Source organism: Gadus chalcogrammus, chromosome 12, assembly GCF_026213295.1.
Source record: "Gadus chalcogrammus isolate NIFS_2021 chromosome 12, NIFS_Gcha_1.0, whole genome shotgun sequence".
Taxonomy (NCBI): domain Eukaryota; kingdom Metazoa; phylum Chordata; class Actinopteri; order Gadiformes; family Gadidae; genus Gadus; species Gadus chalcogrammus.
The window spans coordinates 15,372,778-15,393,837 of NC_079423.1; the positions used below are offsets into that span (position 1 = coordinate 15,372,778).

At 45.0% G+C, this 21,060-nt stretch overlaps 2 protein-coding genes across 3 annotated transcripts in view; one reads left to right on the top strand and one right to left on the bottom strand.

Annotated features, from left to right (window-relative positions):
• Positions 1–14,393, bottom strand: part of camsap2a (calmodulin regulated spectrin-associated protein family, member 2a) — a 42,801-nt gene extending 28,408 nt beyond the window's left edge. Inside the window, exons 1-3 of one of the 2 annotated variants that reach the window (XM_056603948.1) lie at positions 13,782–14,393; positions 10,747–10,812; positions 9,957–10,219 (exon numbers count right to left, since the gene is read on the bottom strand). In XM_056603948.1, the coding sequence (XP_056459923.1) occupies positions 9,957–10,219; positions 10,747–10,812; positions 13,782–13,920 (468 nt within the window). In that variant the 5' untranslated portion in view covers positions 13,921–14,393. The remainder of the gene's footprint in view (positions 1–9,956; positions 10,220–10,746; positions 10,813–13,781) is intronic. The other variant, XM_056603949.1, reaches the window with a different exon arrangement.
• A 395-nt stretch (positions 14,394–14,788) lies between these two features.
• ddx59 (DEAD (Asp-Glu-Ala-Asp) box polypeptide 59) lies at positions 14,789–20,830 on the top strand. Its single transcript, XM_056603787.1, has 7 exons — positions 14,789–16,023; positions 16,228–16,410; positions 16,727–16,816; positions 17,258–17,509; positions 19,105–19,257; positions 19,626–19,754; positions 20,486–20,830. Exons 1-7 carry the CDS (start codon positions 15,106–15,108, stop codon positions 20,744–20,746), a joined length of 1,986 nt encoding a protein of 661 aa, XP_056459762.1. The 5' UTR covers positions 14,789–15,105; the 3' UTR covers positions 20,747–20,830.
• The last annotated feature ends 230 nt before the right edge of the window (positions 20,831–21,060 follow it).

Here is a 21,060-nt window from a genome sequence, read left to right on the forward strand (position 1 = left end):
CACACAAACACACACACGCACACACACACACACACACACACACACACACACACACACACACACACACACACACACACACACACACACACACACACATCCAATCCCACATACACTGTACCCCCCCCCCACACACACACACAAAATCCCACAAACACACACACTCACCCTTTCGCTGGCTCATCTTGGCTGATTGTGCTGCTAATACATCACTAAATTGATTACTCTGGTGAAAACAGGAAAGGGGTCGATATGTTGTTTTCATTACCCTGATCCATGGCTGTCCCGGCGGACCTCAACCCGCGCCCCTTCCGCTCGGGGAGGTGAACACGAGGAGAACAACGGCCCACCGAGGGCCTGTTAAACCCCCGTATGAAAGGCCAGACAGCGACGAGACGCCCGTGGCTTAAGGACTCACAGAGTACGGTCTCACCCGCCTTATCGCAGGGTGCCAGACTGACAATATGTTAAAAGATTGGACCTGAATATGATATTGAGCGGATTATATGGGATGATGGAGGAATTCAGTACAGCATATCCTTTAATCTGAACAGAGACTGCGATAGAGGAGAAAGGGAGAGGGATTTCACTGGTTGGAGTGTTGAGTACAAGACCGGAGATTATGGTAATAGAGGAGGCAGACAGAGAGACAGACAGAGAGAGAGACAGAGAGAGAGAGAGAGAGAGAGAGAGAGAGAGAGAGAGAGAGAGAGAGAGAGAGAGAGAGAGAGAGAGAGAGAGAGAGAGAGAGAGAGAGCACGAGGGATAGGGGAAGAGGGAGGGAGGACGAGAGAGAAGAGAAGAGAGAGAGATAAGATAGAACTTTATCTCAAGAATTAAATTATTTGAACAGAGAATGCTCAAAAATTACAACATAAGTGTTGCAGCCGGTCATCTTTAGACGGACATGGGGGAAACGGGCGGACATACAATCTAAAACTATAAAAGGTCTCCTACATTCAGTAGGGCCTGTTATAGTGTTCATAGGATGGCCTGTTCCCACAGTACGGCCCGACCTGCAGAGCCAGGACCAGAGCGTGGGTCTCTCCCCAGAGGTCTAACAGATCCCGGACTGGAGACAGCTGACCTGCTGCATCACCCCGATGAAAACATGGAAAAGCACTTCCTCTCAGCCTCTCTGAGAGAGAATGAGAGAGAGCGTTTAGAGGTCCCTGATGGGGAACCTTTTAATAGCATTTGAGGGGGAGATTGTTAACCTTTAGAGTAAGGTAGGGTAGCACACAGGACGTTTTGAAACTTATTTGTGCTTTGTTACCAAGCCGGCTTACATAATCATATGATATATGTAATATAATGTACTTCTTTGAATCAAAGTGCCTTGTACCATCTTCTTATGAGGGAATGAAGGTTAACAGGTCACAACCTTTATAATTTAATGACCTCTTTTTGACCGTTTGATATAACCACACACACACACACACACACACACACACACACACACACACACACACACACACACACACACACACACACACACACACACACACACACACACACACACACACACACACAATGGCCTATTTTGAAACACCCACTCGGGCAGGTCTGGCAATGGTTATGGGAATGCAGTTACGAGCTCTATATTTTAAACTCACAAACCCAGCAATTACTGGGAAGGGCCAGTGGCTTCTGCCCTCGGGCCCCAGACAGAAGGGCCAGAACAGGCACTGCCCGCTGCTGTGTGCCCAGAGGGCAACATAACCCAACCCCAGTGGTAAAAGGGATACATCGCAGGTATTATTCGTGTAGAGGTTCCGGCGGGGAGCTGTTCTTGACCTACTTGCCATTGCTCTGGTGAACCATTCAATTCATGTATGTAGCTTAGTTTTAAGAATGAATAATGTTGTAGAAGATAGGTTGCTCTTTTGTTACATCAAATACATTTACAGTAACTGTTAATGAGCATGAAAACTTCACATTTTCTGTATTGAAGGCGCACCAATGATAATTTCTGAATCTTTAAAAAAAAACAATGTGAATATCTTTTCGATGAAAATATCAGCAATGCAGTAAAAACACTGCTCTGTTATATATGAAGTTCAAGTGTATGGATTTAATGTTAAAGGTTGAACAAAAAGTCTGTATATGTATCCTTACTCTATATATGTCTGTAATATGTATCAACAAAGAAAATATGTGTATAGGTATCTATATATGTATCTATACACATCTCACTCGCTCTTTGTGTACACAGTACATAAAGGGAGATCACTCTTGAGGTCGAGAGAGATGGTGTGTTTTTTTAATGTTTTTTTGTATTTTTCTTAAATGAAAGAGCAAGGAGAAAGAAAAAGGCAGTGAGAGAGAGAGAGAGAGAGAGAGAGAGAGAGAGAGAGAGAGAGAGAGAGAGAGAGAGAGAGATAAAGGGAAAGAGAGAGAGAGAGAGAGAGTGATAAAGGGAAAGAAAGAGAAAGAGAGAGTGATAAAGGGAAAGAGAGAGAGAGAGGGGAAGGGACTGAATTTGTGCTTTAGTTATTGCTTCACTGATGGAGTTACAATAGAAAGCGCTCCTCTGCCATTCACACTTCAATTCCCCTGTGAGATCCGGAAGGAGAGGCAGAGCGAGCCGATCAGTGAGTCAGTCATAATGACCCTCGCCAGCCCAGCAGGTTGTGAGCATCACGTTCCCTCACCCCCTGCTCATCCATCCAGACTGGGGTGGCTGGGCCTGGCCACGGGCAGAGAGAGGGACGGCGCATGGGCTGGAGCGGAGCCAAGAGGGGGAAGGGGAGAGAGGAGGGCATATCACAACCTGTACCACCTTTGATGGTTGGCTTAAGGGTCAAATACCAAGCAAAGCTTCGGGTTGCTGAATGCCCTCTGGTCCTTACTGTCTGTACGGGATATTGTGGTTGTGTGTGTGTGTGTGTGTGTGTGTGTGTGTGTGTGTGTGTGTGTGTGTGTGTGTGTGTGTGTGTGTGTGTGTGTGTGTGTGTGTGTGTGTGGGGGGGGGGGTTTGGGTGTGTGTGTGTTTTTGTGTGTGTGTGTGTGTGTGTGTGTGTGTGTGTGTGTGTGTGTGTGTGTGTGTGTGTGTGTGTGTACGTGTGTGAGTGTGTGTGTGTGTGTGTGTGTTTGTGCTTGCGCGTGTGTGTGCGTGTGTGTATGTGTGTGTGTGTTTGTGTATATGTGTGTGTGTGTGTGTGTGTGTGTGTGTGTGTGTGTGTGTGTGTGTGCATGTGCGTGTGTGCAAGTGACATAGGGGACGAGATATGATCTGTGGTTGGTTGTATGAATTCAACCCCCTTGGCATCAGAGCTTGCCGCTGGCACACATACAAAACACACACACACACACACACACACACATACCCACATTTATACACTGTACATGTGACGCATGTTCCTATAGCACTCCCACTTGCTCACGCGCCTTGCCAGTGCCTGCTCGTGCGTTACCATAGAAACACAAGGGCTGCTTTACAGGGGTCGGGTGGAAAACGTCGGGGTGCAACCGACGTAGGCACACACACACACACACACACACACACACACACACACGTCACTCCTTCAAACCTTCTGCCAGTGCTTCGTATGAATCAATTCCTCCCACTATGAGGGGGAACTGACACACAACCACTACCTTGTTCACTACTCTATATGTTATTACTACTATAGTATCTATTACTGTATTATTTACAACCACAGCATCAAGGTTAACATTGTTTTTTTGTTTTTTTTGCAATTAAGTGGAATTATTTAACATGGCCTTAGTATTACTTGACAATAATAACATGGTGTTGTCTGTTAATGAGCTACACTGCTCCCCACTCAGAGTCTAACGTAGTTTTACTCTTATTCGCACAGGCCATTTATTTCATCGCCATTGAAGAACAATGGCGATGAAATAAGCGGTACAGTGTGATTCCGCCCCCTTTACCAGCCTAGAGTGATTCATGTGATGGAAAACAGGAGAATCCCGTCTATCGTCTTGATCTTGATTCATCTTTTCTGCTTCAACAAAGCGAGAGAGCATGATGATATTTGAAGTTCAGTACGTGTTTCGAACCAGAATTCACTGGTTTGATGTTTGATCCTTTATTAAATGAACGAGTAAGTGCAATGAACGAGATGGGCTTATAATATTATATAATTTGATATTCTATGATGTAAGAGAGTCACTCTCTCTCTCAGCGAGCCCCTTCCATCTATGAAAGCGAGCATCTCTCCATGACAAGTGTCCATATAAAAGACACCGACTCCCAGCATGCTTAGGGGTCGGGTCCCTGACATCTGACCCCTGACCTTTCCTCGACTTGGGCAGAAAAAACAATAAACCAATAAAGATCAATACACTCAAAAACAAAGATTTGAATCTCTACATCAATGTCTGACTTTGTCATGAGATTATAGCTTTGATCACATGTTCAATGTGTTTGGCTTCCATTTGCCATTCATAAGATGACACTTGTGTTATAACTAATAATAACTTTTACACAGTTTCTAAACCAGCACATTGGAGGTGGGAGGAATGGGTGGCTGGTCAATATTCAATATTGCCAATTTGAAGCAGTTTGTTCCCTTTCAGCAAATGAAAAAGGGACATGGCAGGAAACCGAATACCTCCAGCCAAAATCAATGCTTTTAAGCATATAGTAAACTGTCCTATTACCGGAAAGTTTAATCAGTGCATTACTGATTAAGTAATGTAGTTATCAAATAATATACGTTGAAATGTCTTTGAGAAAATATAAGCAGACTTCGTGTCTTTTCTTAATACAAATCCAAAGATGTTCTCATCGCTTCAATAACAGCTTTACCCAGGTTGCACCTGGAGCAGAAAGAGTTTAAGAGGAACCGGCTGCTCAGCATGTAATTATCCACCAGGCTCTTCCTCAGTGGGAAGCTCTTGGATTGGCTGTTTTGTACTGTTCCTGCTGAACCACGGCTGAATGGCAAATCAGTTAAAAATGGAGGCCACTTGGCCCGTTTACCACTGCGAAAACCACAGTGGAGCAACAGCTGTCTCCTTTCATTCATTTTTTTCTTAATTTTTTGTAGTTGGGAGTAGTTGATGACACTGGGCTGGGTTTTAAACCCTTAACATGACCGAAGGGTTGCAGATGGTTTGGACACCAATGGCAGTTCAACTGTTCACCGTCACACACTGTCAGTTGGAATGTGTATGCGTATTACGGTTGCCTGGTAACAGAATATCTACTTGAATCTATAGGACCCCCATCAGTCAACCGAGCTTGTGGGCACAAGTGAGGGACGCACACACATACACACACACACGCACACACACGCACACACACACACGGCTGCCATCAAACAGCTGAAGAATCATATCATACTGACCAGTGTCAACCACATATACTGTATCCCAGCATGCATCAGTAAAAGCCCCGGTTCCGCTGATATGCAGTTTATGATTTCTATCATTATATGTGCCAGCAATGCAATATGATGTTATTTTTTCGTGTCCTTTTTTTCTGGTAAAGGGGAAGAATGTCCTCGTGTGGGCTACCTTAATAACAATGTAAATAACAATGATGACCCAATATGGTCAAGTGCTGTTGAATTTAAACGACCCTCGGCACGCGTCACAAAGCACGGCCATTAGGGAATCCATTGAGCTGAGCCAGTTTAATAACGTGTCTGAACCGCTGGCCATAATAGGGCTTTGGACACGCACACACACACACACACACACACACACACACACACACACACACACACACACACACACACACACACACACACACACACACACACACACACACACACACACACACACACACCTAACTTGTATCAAGATTGAATCGGTTGGTTTCTTGGTGTTTTGGGTTTTCCAATAAACGCACAGACCAGACGACCATCATCTATTATGCAAAAGGCCACCGTAGCAAGGACACAGCTACAAAATGGTCTCCTGGGAACGTCCAACACGAAGGGTGGTTCAGGAACACGAGGCCATGCTACAACTGAACACCGCTTCCTGTTTCATGGTAAACATTTCAATGATTAAATCGTTTTTGGGGATAATCTTCAATATACGATATCGAACAACGCAGAAATAAACGCTAGAAAAATAAACACAATACTGGTTATATACACTGTATGAACACCGGTATTAATGTCATGGTTCCGTCAAACTAACTTAAATTTAGCACCAACAATGATGCTACCCACCTCACCCAGAACCCCCAAAATCCCCCTATCTCTCTCTCTGCTTCCCTTTCATCGTGAGTTTGAGTGTGTGTGTCTGTGTGTTTGCATGTGTGCGTGCGTGTGTTTGATTGTGTGAGAGAGAGTGTGGGTGTCTTTGTGTGGGCGACAGCTGCAATTTGAAGCCTGCATCCAAAAAATGTTCAGCAACGAGCCAAGAGAGGAAAGGATGAGGAGGAGGAAGAGGAGGAGAAGAGTGAGAGGGAGGGGGAGGGAGAGAGAGAGAGAGAGAGAGAGAGAGAGAGAGAGAGAGAGAGAGAGAGAGAGAGAGAGAGAGAGAGAGAGAGAGAGAGAGAGAGAGAGAGAGAGAGAGAGAAATTATGTTTGTTTTTCTTCGGAGGGAATTATTGTGTTGTGGTATGGAAATGTCTTTTACGTAACGCATCGCTGTTCGCGTGACAACATAACCCCGACAAGTGATTGCCATCAGCATCTAAAGCCTGTTCCTTCTGCTCCAACAATCACATGCTCACATCTTGATCGTCATAACCTTTTTATGTAAGCCCTCCAAACTTTGGAGGGTGTTTTAGTCGTGTCCTTGCGTCCAACAGACGTCCACAGAAAACAACAGCACTTCATCGCCAACTGGCAACAGTATTGGAATGAATTGAGAGGGACTGATTAAATAGTGCTACAAATATATAATCGGTTTAAGCAATGCCTCATTCAAATGAAAGTGGATCAGAGAGTGGAAATATTATAACATGAGAGCATCTGGTTCAGACAATGATGTCTTCTTCAACAACCACTTCACCAGACATTTTGTAAAGAAGAGAACAACTAGGCATGTTGGCCTTAAAGTTTGTGTTCCATGTGAATAGCGTTGCGTGACCTTCCAACACTGCTTTAGAAAGGGATTAAAGTTTAATTATTTAGTAGTGTAGCTGGAGCTGCTATTGACAGAAGCACATGTTATGATTCTTATAGGTTCCGGATAATGATTGTTCATTATGATTGGTTTGTTTTGTAACCTTGGTTCTAATTATTATGTTGCTCATTCACACTTTGGCACAGCTCCATCTTTCAAGCAAAGATTTCAACCCATCTTTGTAACTCAACCTCACAATGTATTGGCTAACTAGTGAATACATTTACACACGAGATGAATATGGTTTTGCAAAACTTTGCTTTTCAATGATAGAGCCATACCAAGATGCTTTAAGATGTCTAAACAGATGATGTGATTAAACAATCTGTTGAGCAGGCAGCCTGAGCTTTAGGCTTTCATAATTAATAACATACGAACAAATACAAGCCACTAGAGTCCAGGGTCTATAATAGGGATGGAACCCTAGTGGTTTATACAATATAGACTCTATATTCTGTTCTAAAATCTAATTTGAAAAATCCTTTTCATATAATACACTGACAACTCTAGTATCCACAGAAAATAGCTATAAATATGGTTTGATTAGCCATCTTGTTTAGGTTGCCACGAGTAATCATCACGCGTGCAAAAAACAATAATCAGTACCGGTATGTTTATATTCAAACATACATTACAAATACATAAAAACATCCACAAGCAGCCTCTAATTGCACTGCATTGAAAGTGAACAATGAAGAGAAAATAAGTGAATTCACACCACAAGTCATTTATAGATTCCGCCGTGATTACGACACCAAACAGCCAATCAAAATAGGGCGGAAAACAGAGCGCAGCCTCTGTTTCGCCCAGTGGAGACAAGGAGAAGAGAGATGGAGAGCAGGGAGCAGAGAGGAGGAGGCATTGAGGTGGGGAATGATAGGACGAAGATATAGACCAGGGAGGAGGAGGAGTGACGATGGATAGAGAGCGGTGGAAGGTTGGAGAGGAGAATGGAGATGACAGATGGGACTGGTTGAGATGATGGGGAATAGAGCATTATTTCTTCAAACCGGGATACCCAGAGGTATCTGCAAAAAACAATGTCAAAATGGGATGTTTCTATGTATAGGCTTGTATTTTACGAGTTCTGCAAGCCTGACAATTTATACAACTTTTGAGCATATCGGGAAAAGATTAGAATACAATAGGGTTGCTACGGATTTCGTAGGACCCCTAATGATTGCATTCATGAACATCTGTTGCTTAAGCCACACACAGACACACACAGACACACACACACACACACACACACCCACACACACACCCAGACACACACACACACACACACAGCGTGCTGTGCTGAATGCCAACAAGGGATTGGGTTGACTTTGGCGCGTGCTAGAGGTGATCAGCATGTGTACTGGATCACATGACTTCATCCCAGCCTGTGATTGGTAGGAGCTGGGCTGAAGATGCTTCCTATTGTGAGGTTGCAGCCAAACGACATGGTGCCCTCTTATGGCCTTTATTGGTTTACTTATATTTCACACCTAGCTAATCTACAGTGAGATGTTTGCTAACATTAAAGCAGGCTGTAAACACTACATCTTCATTTTCTTTCTGAAACAGGCCTCAATGTATTACTTATAAAAGCACACAATCATTAGCTTTACCATTTGTTGACAGATCGACAAGAAGTGTAGCACAACACAAAATTCTAAATTACTACACTATTTAGAATTATTTGCGCACACAAGCGATGAACCACAGTGCAGCTCCCCATGTGTGCTGCAGGCGTGTGTACACAGGGACTGCTGATTGTGTGTCGACGGCAATCAACTCGAGTCATTCAAAAAAAGAGCCCTTGAGACTAGAAGAAGTACTAAATAACGATGCTCTCGGAGTGTCATTTGATAGGCCACCTGCTGCCGCGACTCTCCTTCACACATGGCAATGCAGATAAGCTGCAAAGCACTGGATATAAGGTGGAAGGTGTGGAAGGAGAGGAACGGTTTGGAATTCTAACAACCAGAGGGTTTAGCAGCAGCCAATCAGCAAAAGCCTTCATGGAGGATGTGCTCAATGCACCTGTGAGGTTGGACTGCTCTGCTGGGACTGATTAGAAGACTAGGGTAGTGGGCGGCTGCGTCGGTGATTGGCTGAAGTTGCACTATTCCGCCATTTCTGTAAATAACCACTCGTGGTTTTATTGGGACTACTGGTTTTCCGACATAGGAAGACCGGCATGGTTGTGTTTTTTTTAATAGAAAAGAAGATTGAAAAAAGTATGACCTGAAGTTTCATGAATACTTAACCAGGATTAATGTACACACACACGATACAAACTAACACTAGTATCAGCAGTATTTCAGTTAATAGCGTATTCGACTAAACCATAACTTATCGTTATTCGGCAGACAGCACATCCGCACAACAGAAAGATGTCCAACAGCGAAATTAAGCAGAACAAAAGACAATAACTAATAATTATCACCACAGAGCCACACAGAGAGAGAAAGCTAAACAATTAAATCCCCTGCATCAAAATCTTTTGTCTCTGAATAAATGGGATGGGATTTTCGAGGGCAATAAAAAACTGCCAAGTGCTTCAAGCTCCTCGGAGAGAAGGCAATTCCGGAAAATTTGCCTCCTTTTTATTGTTTTGTTGTTGAACAGAATCCCATGGCCAGAAATGAATTGTTTCATTACAGCAATGCTGTAATGAAAGTGTTTTCCACCTACAGGTAGTTCAGCGTATCCTGGTTCTCTGTTTGAGAAGGAACCCCTTAACAAAATAACATTCAAGCTGCATAAAGAAAAGGACCCAACGTTGGTTTTCAAAAAAAGTCTTCAGATATGTATCACAAAAGCACCTCCTACTATTGCCCTTAAACACCGGCATTAATCTCTAAATGTTCTCCTTAAACCTCTCAAATGTCCCCGTATCCCTCCAGTGCCCTTACCATTTGCAGAGGTCTCCTATGAAGGTCTCTCTCTGTGACGAGCCTCTCCTGGTCGGTGACGTAGAGGCCTCTCTGAGCCAGGGCCTGGATTACGGCGTCATGCCCCAGAAGAGGCCCGGCGGCCGGGTCACTCTTCAGGATGTTGCTGCCGGCCCTCCGGTAGAGGTCGGCGGACAGGAGGAGGCTGACCACGGGGGGCTTCAGGTGCTCCTGGTCGTACTGGTCCGTGTAGAAGGGGTCCCGCAGGTCTGCTGGGACGCCGTCTGTTGACATCACACACAGATTGGGCATAAGGCTTGGTTCTACAACCCACTAAGTGCTTTTTCCGTGGCTGACGATCTGAATCTTTTATCATTTCGGCCCACATCGAGCCACTCATGGGTCATGTCTGCAGTCTTCCTCTAGGCATCTTTTAGCAAGACGCCCTAACCCCTACCTGCTCATTAATGGCATGTAACTAAAAACGATGTAAGACACTTGGATAAAAGCCACTGCTCAATGCTATAATGGACATCATCATGGTTTGATTTATGGTTTGGTTTATCTTACCTAACTTGGCTAGAATAGTGCGTGTTCCGGTTAGACGCTACAGGGTTATCCAGCAGTGGGTTCAGTTTTATTCCTTATTCCCCCCCCCCCCCCCCCCCCCCCCCACCCCCACCACCACCACCAATACCACTACCATCACCCCCGCCATCAGCACCCCCACCTCCAACACCAACACCAAACACGCAAGAAATGTCAGTATCCTGCAGGCAGCAACCATCTCAATACCCCCTGTGCTCACTACCTTCTCTGCCCTGCGGAAGGCCTCTGCCAGAAGGCCTGGAGAAAAACATGCTTTCCTCTCGGGATGCTGCTGGAGTATATCAAAGGAAAGACTCCGATCAATCAAACTGTCGCTTTCATGTGGAGGTAGGGGGAACTATACCTTAGTTCAGATCCCTCTTTTTTTCTGACTCTGTGTCTGTGTCTGTGTGTGTGTGTGTGTTTACGTGTGTCTCTGTGTGTGTGTATGTGGTGTGTTTGTGTGCGTGTGAAATGAAAAAATCACATTGTAAAATATCATTCATATCATATCATAACTATGTCATAGAATAGTATTAACCAAAGCAATATGTGTTTGAAGTCTGTTATTTTTGGAAAAAAAATGAGGTGTTTTGCTAGAAGGGAGGAACAAATAGAAAAAAATGAAGGGGTGGATTTCTGACATCATAACATATGAGAGCATTCACACTATAAATAAAGTTATCGATTGTCAGGAACAAAACAACAATTGAATTTCTATGTTTTCTAGCTAAGCCTTTCTGGGCCAAGCATGGATTCCTAATTCGTGCCCCAGGAAAGTCTACCCTGTGCTATTTTTCATTCGTGTTCATAGAAAAAATCTCTGGGAGATCCGTAGATAGGCTGTGAGGTTGCTATAGTAACTGCAGCGGAGAAGAGAGTCCCGATCGATTCATCTCACAGGGAACATCCCTCTCTCGGTCTGCCTCCTCATCAAAGAATAGTGTGTGCATGTCTGTGTGGTAGGTGTGTTGTACACTAACTCTTGCTTTGTTCGTCTGCGTGTGTTGAGTGTGTGTGTGTGTGCGTATGTTTGTGTGAATTCACTCACTTATGTTTATGTGTATGTATGATGTATGTGCGGCGCACACTAACTCTTTTTTATGTGTTTGTACATGTTTGTGTGTGTGTGTGTGTGTGTGTGTGTTTGTGTGTGTGTCTGTGTGTGTGTGTGTGAACGTTTTTATTCCAGGACAAGCCAGTTTAATGTCAATAAACAATGGATTTGCTGAAGATAACAACTAGAATACCAGACCTCTCCTACCAACCCGCTCCTCACACACACACACACACACACACACACACACACACACACACACACACACACACACACACACACACACACACACACACACACACACACACACACACACACACTCTCTGATTCGAGAGAGATAGTGAACAACTCTAACTTCACAATGTCATTACATAACCCCTAGTCTGGCATCTTCAATTTTAAAAGCAGCACTCACTGCTAATCACTAGACACATCACAGCAGCTTTCATGCCTCTTTTAATAGTGCAAACAAAAATGATTCAATGCATGTGGCATCACGCACACACCCAGGGTTTAATAAAGGTGTGGATGGTGGCTGCGTGGGTGTGGGTGGGGGAGCTGTCTGTGGGCAGAGCCATGGGGAGGTAGGGCTCCCAGGATCTGATTTATGAAGACAGGTGAGTTAGTGGCAGTTGCTGTCAATATACTAATCACATGTCGCCACTTTAAACCTTGGCAGTAGCTGGAGCTAGACCCGAGGATGTAGGAGCTTAGGATGATTAGAGTTAGCCACGAAAGAAGACGATGATGCCATTTAGATTGCTTTGTTTCTGGTTTAAAGGTTTGTTTAAAGGTTGCAACTTAAAGAATGAGGTGCCCGCACACTGCTGTATCGCCAATATGTTTAATGGTGCTGCAACGTTTTGACCCGGTTGTTTGACCCTTTACTGTTCTTTCAAACCATGTGTCGGTTTCCTCCTCCACATATAGTTAGCTTTAGTGGCAGACCATATAAGGGGCAAACCATTAGAAGGTTCTGGATTGTAACTTGCCCTTAGAGCATAAAGGCAATGTATTCTGTCCATATAGAACAATCGTTATTCAACCTTTTCATATTTGCGCATCTTGAACCTTGCATTCAACAAAAAACAATGTTGTTTTCATCTTGTTAAACTTCCTACAGGGAGCCGGTAGTGAACTGTTCCGGTCACCACAAGATACTGTGTTGTGTGTTCGATCCCAAATGGCTGCAGCCTACCTGCTCTTTGAGCAATATGCATACTACAACCTACATGCTCCTACATGCATCAGAATTCACTAAAGCGCCTTGATTAAAAAAAAACTGCACAATTCCCAATCTGGGCCTTGTCTTTTCTTCCTCTACCCTCCCAGCCTGGTTATCTGTTGAAGGGAAACTATTTTTGGATTCAACCCATTTTAGTCGGTCCTGGTTGGGAATACACCCGGGAAATATGTGTGTGTTCGGCGCATCCACTTAGCGGAGAGGAGGGCTGGGATAATCTACCATCTGGCTGCACAGACACCATTGGTTTGCCTCATGCAGAGGCCGTCTGCCTTGTTCATACACGTATCGTTTTATAGTTTTAATATTCACTGGAATGTGATGGTGAGTGTTTAAACCCGCATGGAGACTCAACGAGAAGGGTCTTAATGATCAATTGCTCTGAGTAATGCTACTAGGAATAGAATACAGTCGACAAGCCAATCAATCCTCTCACATTAAGAAATGAAGTGCGGTCTTTAACCTGGGACTTTAATTGATTAGGAATCTACGAGTTGATTTCAAATGTACAGGTTGATTTAGAATGTAGACAATGCTTGCAAGAAGAGATCAAATATTTTGTTTTCAGGCTCCTTGTTCAAACCAAGCAGAATAAGATGCATTGGATTCTAGATATCGCGTCTCGACCTATCCTATCCATTTACTGTATAGTGTGGCTGTCGAAAAGGTCGATTAGTTAATTGAATGACCCTGTGATGGTCTGACGTGCAGCGTAGTCCCCACACGTAACCCCACACCCCACCCATTTCCCCTCCAATCGTGTTTATGGTGTAGCCACCACATCGTAGACGATGGACCTGCCACGAATTACATATTTCCGGAAATATGTATCAGTGAATACTTGAATTGCATGTTCGATTGATTTGTAACACAAAGTTTCAGTAAGCGACTCGTGCACAAAAATACAGATGCATCCCTCGGCTCTGTGATAATATGAGAACGATATGATTAGCCCTACCTGTCCCATACGCCTTGGTCACCAACCACTTTAGGCTGCAACCAATCTTGGCTCTCGCGAAGTCGTAGTGATCAAAAGACTTTATTGCCGGAGCAATAAATATCTTTTTAACATCCTTGATGTCTTGAACTTCACCCATCTTTCACTTCTTGGATTTAAGCTCCCTATTAGGCAACAGAGAACGAGGGCATCCCCGCTAATGGAATTTCATGCAGAATAATTGACTTGTTGAGATGCAGTGTGTTTCTTTAAACTATGTAAATAAGCAGAGGAAAATAAATGTTTCAGCAGTTGTCTACATAGATATTTGTCCCTGACTCCACGTTGGCACATTGACTCGCTGCTCTTTGTATTTTCCAGTCATCTCCTCCGCGCAACCGTTCAGAAGAGATGTCAAGGCTCCCCTTGGAATTCAGATGGAATTCAGCGTCTCCTTTTCCACAGTGATAACGAATGAAGAAAAACTCCACAATTGTCCTCTATGAGTCGCGAGTGACGCGTTTCGGTTCATGTTTACACATTCCTCTGAGAATAGCCCGTGTTTTTTGACGTCCCGTTTGTAATCAACCACGGAGCGCGTTGTTGCGGTTTTCCTGCCGCACTGTCTGTCTCTCCAACCTCGCAGTGGTGCGCATGCGCAGAACAAACAGACTATTTATTCCATAACAGGTTATAATAGAGGCTGACGTGAATTATATTACAGATACGTCAATATGGAGATCATGGCAAAGCAATAATGATTATTGGTTGATTGATATATATATGTTTACCAACGAGCCCTATGAATGGCATACTTTTTGCCATGTGCTGTTTTGTTTCCTACTTCACTGGACACACACAAGAGCATTAACACCCAACCGGCTGCGTGCTTTGAATGTATGTAACATGGAGATATTTGTTCATAGAAGCAGAATATATTCTCATACAAACGATAAAAATCCTACAATATGTAGAAACGGAGGGTTTAATAACAGTATTGAATCAGTCACTACAATACCCAGCGTGCAAATTACGCTGCGCGTCATCAGCATGCGCCGAGATGTTTGTTATCATTTGGTCGTTCTGATAAATTCAGAAATCTCTATTTGTGTGTGTGGAAAATGTAATAGCGTTGGAATACTTTACACTTTACCTCGACCCTAACACCAGCGTACCGGCTTTAAAGCAATGAATCCCTTCTCGTGTATCGCTTTGTAATGAGTCATGGAAGATTTATAAAAACACGAGAAAATAACTTAAAAAGGTGAAGGTATGCTGCGATAACTATTGGCCACCTCACGATACCAAATCCATTCTTTACGTATACAGAGCAAACAATCTAAACATGTTTATGCCAAGAGCTCTGAAAGTGAAGAGACCCACCGAGGGTCCACGACAAGTTCCTGCGAAAAAGAGCAAGGTGAAACAGGAGGAGAACCAGGAACCCATCGGGAGTCCAAAGAACCAGGAGGGTCTCGAACCAGCACCTACATTACCAGTGCCCAACGAGAAGGTGATCCCCCAAGAAGAACCGCAAACCCCAAAACTGGGAACAACATCAAAATCATCATCACCAACCAAAACACAAATGTCGACCCATGCAGAGGCCACATCCTTGGAAAAGGCCCCATGTCCCGTTAAAAGTAGTGACGGTTCTTCCTCGGGGGAAAGTGATGATGATGAAGAGGAGGAGGAACCGGTCAAGTCGTTCCGAAAGAGCCAGAGATGGCCCGACCCTGGCGAGCCGGTCTGCGTGATGTGCGGTCGCTACGGCGAGTACATCTGTGACAGCACCGACAACGACGTCTGCAGTCTGGAATGCAAGGGTAAACACCTGACCGAGATGGGCAAGGGCCTCGGAGGGGTCTCCTCTGACCCCAAACAGGAAACGACACAAAACACGAGAACTCCTCCTCCGCAAAAGGCAGAAACTACAGGGGTCCAAACCGAGGCTGGGTACGTGTACAAGGAAGACCCGTTTATATCGGGGCTGACAGAAGAGCAGGTGGGCCGGATTAAGAAGGAGCTGGGCATCGTGGCCCAGGGAACAGACGTGTGCCGCCCCATCGTGGAGTTCCAGCACTGTGGATTCTCTACCACGCTGGGGGGCAACCTGAAGAAGGCGGGCTACGAGGCGCCCACGCCGGTCCAGATGCAGATGGTGCCGGTCGGCCTGACTGGGAGAGATGTGATTGCCAGCGCCGATACTGGCTCTGGAAAAACGGTAGCCTTTCTGCTACCTGTAGTGATCCGGGCACTGGAGGTAGGATATTGTCATATCCATTAACCGATTTATGTTCTTTGAAAATATGGGTCATGTGATTCTGCGATTTGTTTTGTGCTTTGCAATAGCATATCAATCCCCTCACTATACGCCCCTTAACTATTCAGCCCCTGTGCAAAATGTGAGTGGATTTGATGGGTCACCAGTAACCACCTCCTCTTGGCTTATCTCTCATCTTTTCAGAAAACAAGCGCAGAAGCGGGAAGCCCGCTGGCTCTGATCCTGACCCCCACCAGGGAGCTGGCGATCCAGATCGAGAGGCAGGCCAAGGAGCTGGTGATGGGCCTGGCCAACATGAGGACGGCCCTGCTGGTGGGAGGGATGCCTCTGCCTCAACAGCTCCACCGCCTCAAGAGCACCATCAAGGTACAAACCCCGCCTCCAGAGGATCCACAGACGTCTCTTCTATGTTAAGGCCCAATCACATTTCTACCCCTTACCCCTTCCCCTTACCCCTCCCCCTTGTTTTGAAGGGCTAAGGGGAAGGGGTTAGGGGTAGAAATGGGATTGGGCCTAAATTCTGCCCTCTCGTCCCGTATGTTGCAGAGCTTTAATCTTTTCGATAAGTCAAAACATTGATAGCAAGAACAATGGGAAGATTATCCCACCGTCTCTTATCCGAGTGTCTTGATGTATCATGTTGTATCTTTCCTACTTTTACCATGGGTCTCCTTCTTCCCAGATCGCCATAGCAACTCCAGGCCGGCTCCTGGAGATCCTGAAGCAGAAGGCAGTGAAGCTGGACAAGGTCAAGGTCGTGGTGGTGGATGAGGTATGGGTACTAGGCTAGCTTAGTACAATGTATCCTAGCATATCATATAGACTAGTGTTTGGAGGATAACTTATTAAAAAAATATATTCTTGTATCATGTGACACAATTTTACAATATACAGTGGGCCTCTGCCCTCCTATGTATGAGAATTAAAAATTCCCTGGTAAAACTATGACAATATATTTATATTTTTTATGCATGTATGTTCTTTATGTGCCGATGACTATGAATGAAAAATGACGAAAGGAAACTGTGAAAAAGAATTTCCCTAAGGGGACAGCTAATAAACAAACTAACTTGCTACCATATTATATTACATTTGCATACACATATTTTTATACACACGCCTATCATATCACCAGCACTGAGACCCATTTAAAAAGCAACCTTTGTCCCTGAACTCCGGCCCCCAACCCCTGTGTTGCCGTTCTGGTCTGCAGGCGGACACCATGCTGAAGATGGGCTTCCAGCAGCAGGTCCTGGAGGTGCTGGAGCACGTCCCGGAGGAGCGGCAGACCCTGCTGACCTCGGCCACCATCCCCGAGGGCACGGAGGAGCTGGCGGGGAGGCTGACCCGCGACCCCGTCCGCATCACCATCGGGGACAAGAACCAGCCCTGCTCCAACGTGCGGCAGATCCTGCTCTGGGTGGAAGAGCCCTCCAAGAAGAAGAAGCTCTTTGAGATCCTAAATGTATGTACAGAACGGGAGCACCTCTCATGTGTTCATGTCTGAAGTCTTACTGCTACTGGTTGGTTGTTTTACTACAACCTATATACAGGTATGTATACTATCCAGCTGTTCTGCCCTTTCTATATAAGCTTTGATCTGTGTCTGCCCAGGTCGTTAGATGTATGCGTGACTAAAACCCGTCCACTCTTGAGTTTTATCAGGTTTCTTGTGGAGTGTGACTAGACTTGTTGGACCCAAGACTTACTGTATGAAAAAATACTTAATCTTCAATCCATTTTTCACAAATGCAAAGAATTAACTACAAGTACTTCCAGGTGTGGACTGTTTAGTTGAACAACCCCTGGTTCTTTTCTCTCCTCGAATACCTTAATCTCAACCTCCCACCCTGGCACATAAGGCCTTAAGGCGTAGCTTTTTTGTCCTTCGTTTATTTGGGTTAGGTTTTGATTTATTTTGAGAATTTCAGTTGTCGGCTGTTTGGGGTGAAGAGCGGAACAGTGAGTGGGAGCGCCTGGTTTAAAGCTTATGTTTTTCATTTCAGGTTTTGTTACTCTTATTATATATTATAAGAGATTATATTTAACAGACCTTTCTCTGGGACCTTGAGATGCCTGGGCCTCTCATGTGCGGCGATACATAATGTTTCACTCCGTCTTGACGGCCTTCTGCTGATGGACTGAGGTGCTCTAAACTCCTCTACGGGGACTGAAGTCCTAGTTGTTAGAGGGGGCGGACGCCCATTCATTCAGAGATCCTGAATGTAGTTGTTTTGGAAGGGCTATGGTAACCATGGCAACCAGCTCTTTGTTGTGAAAGGTGGGGAATTCCTAGCACGCTAACGAACGGTCCCTACTGGACTGGACTATTTATAGGCAGCCGTAGCCTAGTCAGCCTCCCCCTGTCCAGAGGAAATGGGTGGGCCCAGAGCCATGGCACCCCCTCAGGAATTAAGGCATTGGTTTGTTCCATTCTGGTACCATTTATAAAGGGCAGGGCTAAATGAGGTGTTTTCATTGCTCAGTCCATGGATGGTGTTGTATAAACAGGGAGAGTTTCATTTACATTTATTAGAGTATAAAAGCCAGGAATGCTGCAATGTTCTCCTTTTCTTTCATGCGAAAGAGAGGCCCTGAAAACGGTTAAAGGGGTATCAGTCTCAGACTAATTACATTTTAAGTGGTGTTGTGATTTGATATATTTGCAGATACACATGTTTTAAATCTGGAAAGATTCAAACAAGACATTTTATCGGATCTCCCGTGGCAAAGTTGTCCTCAAACTCAATCAGACGAACGGTAATAAGTAAAGGTTGAAGAGAATATGTAATAAAACACAATAGTTCACCGAAATGTACTATTTGAATTAGACTGAATTCAGATGCTTTGCTCCAGGTCATTAAAGAGCAGGTAGTCAAGCCTGTCCATCATGGACAGGACATCTGGGGATCAAACCCCATACCCTAGACACACCTCCATCCCCAAAGGATCTCATTAACCTCCTCAATTGTTTCATTCTCTCCTGGACGTACCGAATTAGTCTGCTGCCTCCTTATAAAACAAAATGAAACAGAAACACCTTATCTGATGGTATCCCAGGACGCAAAGCTGTACCATCCCCCAGTGGTGGTCTTTGTGGACTGTAAGTTGGGGGCGGACCTGCTGTGCGAGGCGGTCACCAAGGTGATGGAGCTGAACACGGTAGCCATCCACTCGGACAAGACCCAGTGGGAGCGCAACCGTATCCTTAAGGTGAGGCAAGAGACGAGGAGGCTCAGGCCACACATGGGACTCAAATTGAGTGGAAAAACATTTGAAAAACTTTTATAGGTATCGTAGACAATGCACGCATTTGTTGTTGGTTGTACGTCCTGGCACTTAAAAATAGTACTCAGCATTATGTAGTATCTTACCCTAGCCAGCTTGGTTTTATATGGGGGATGTTGTACTTGGCACTTTTTTCTATGAACATCCTCACTGCACCGACACCGATATATTGTCGTTTCTCTTCCTCTGACAAATGTACTTATTACAAGTCGCGTTGGGTAAATGCGTTTGCTAAAAGGCCTCAATGAAAAATGTTAATAACGCCGCGATCCATTGACCCATGTGTCTCCCAGGGTCTCCTGGAGGGCGACTTTGAGGTGGTCATCAGCACCGGGGTGCTGGGCCGAGGCCTGGACCTGGTCAACGTCAAGCTGGTGGTCAACTTCGACATGCCCTCCAACATGGACGAGTACGTGCATCAGGTAGACGCCACACCCACGCGCCTCGTTTGGAAGGCTTTACTCATCAGCCGTCTGTGGTAATAAAGGTGCATCCTAAATATCTTGCGCTTGTTTTGTATTCGTTTTCTTTTGTATAATAGCGGTTTTGTTCTGGTCAAAATAGTTTCAACAACAGCCAAGCAAGGCAGAGCAGCCCTTTCGTAGTATGCATTCACTCTATCGCCGTCAAAAAGTGTGTGTGTGTGTGTGTGTGTGTGTGTGTGTGTGTGTGTGTGTGTGTGTGTGTGTGTGTGTGTGTGTGTGTGTGTGTGTGTGTGTGTGTGTGTGTGTGTGTGTGTGTGTGTGTGTGTGTGAGCGAGCGCTTCTGCGTGCATATTGCTGTATCGATCTGCACTGCCAATTTCCCTGCGGTAGCTCCTGAATGAATGATAGCCGAATCGTATTAAAACTCCAAACCCTGCACATCCATTCATCTGCTGCAACATCCATCATCTCCCAATCTCTTGTCTCTTTTTTTAACATTGCATTTACACACTTAAATATACTGGGAAATACTGGCACTGGGCCATTTAATAATTTACACTGTTTATACTGTGTGTCCTTACGCTACCAGTTACTTTAGCGTCCATTTTTGTTTTCCTTACCACTTTTATTGCGTTATATCCTGTGTTCTCCATTGCTGCTGTAACAAAGGGATCTCGCCTGCGGAGGATTAATAAAGTTCTTATCCATCGTCCATCCACCCCCCCTAGGTGGGTAGGGCGGGTCGGCTGGGCCATCGCGGCACCGCCATCACCCTGCTCAACAACAACAACAGGCGCGTGTTCCTGGAGGTGGTGAGCCGGGTCAAGGCCACAGGCTCCAGCCTGCCCCCCCAGCTCCTCAACTCCCCTCACCTGCACGAGCAGCAGCGGAGGCAGAAGCAGAGGGCCCAGCCAGGACCCGAGGAGCCGCTGGTCACCACCGATAACCTCATGGCCCTCATCAGGAAACACGACCGCCGCAGGAAGTAGTCCCCCTGTTTAGTGCACTTATCTTTTGAGTTTGAATGGTTATTTTTTTTTATTGTTAATAAAATAAATAAGGAAAGTTTGTGTTTTTGTTCATGTCTTCATGGGCTCAATCGTTGGTCAAACTGTTCTACACTGTACATAATTCAAATGTATACCCACCTCACTCTTTTAAAGGCTTTTTAGTCCGTCGGGTGGATGTGAAAGTCTCTGAACATCTCTCATGGATGATAAAAAATAAATCAATAGTGAACGTGAACGTGAATGTGATTCATAGAAGGTAGCCTTGAATATATCGCCATCTAGTGGCCGTACAT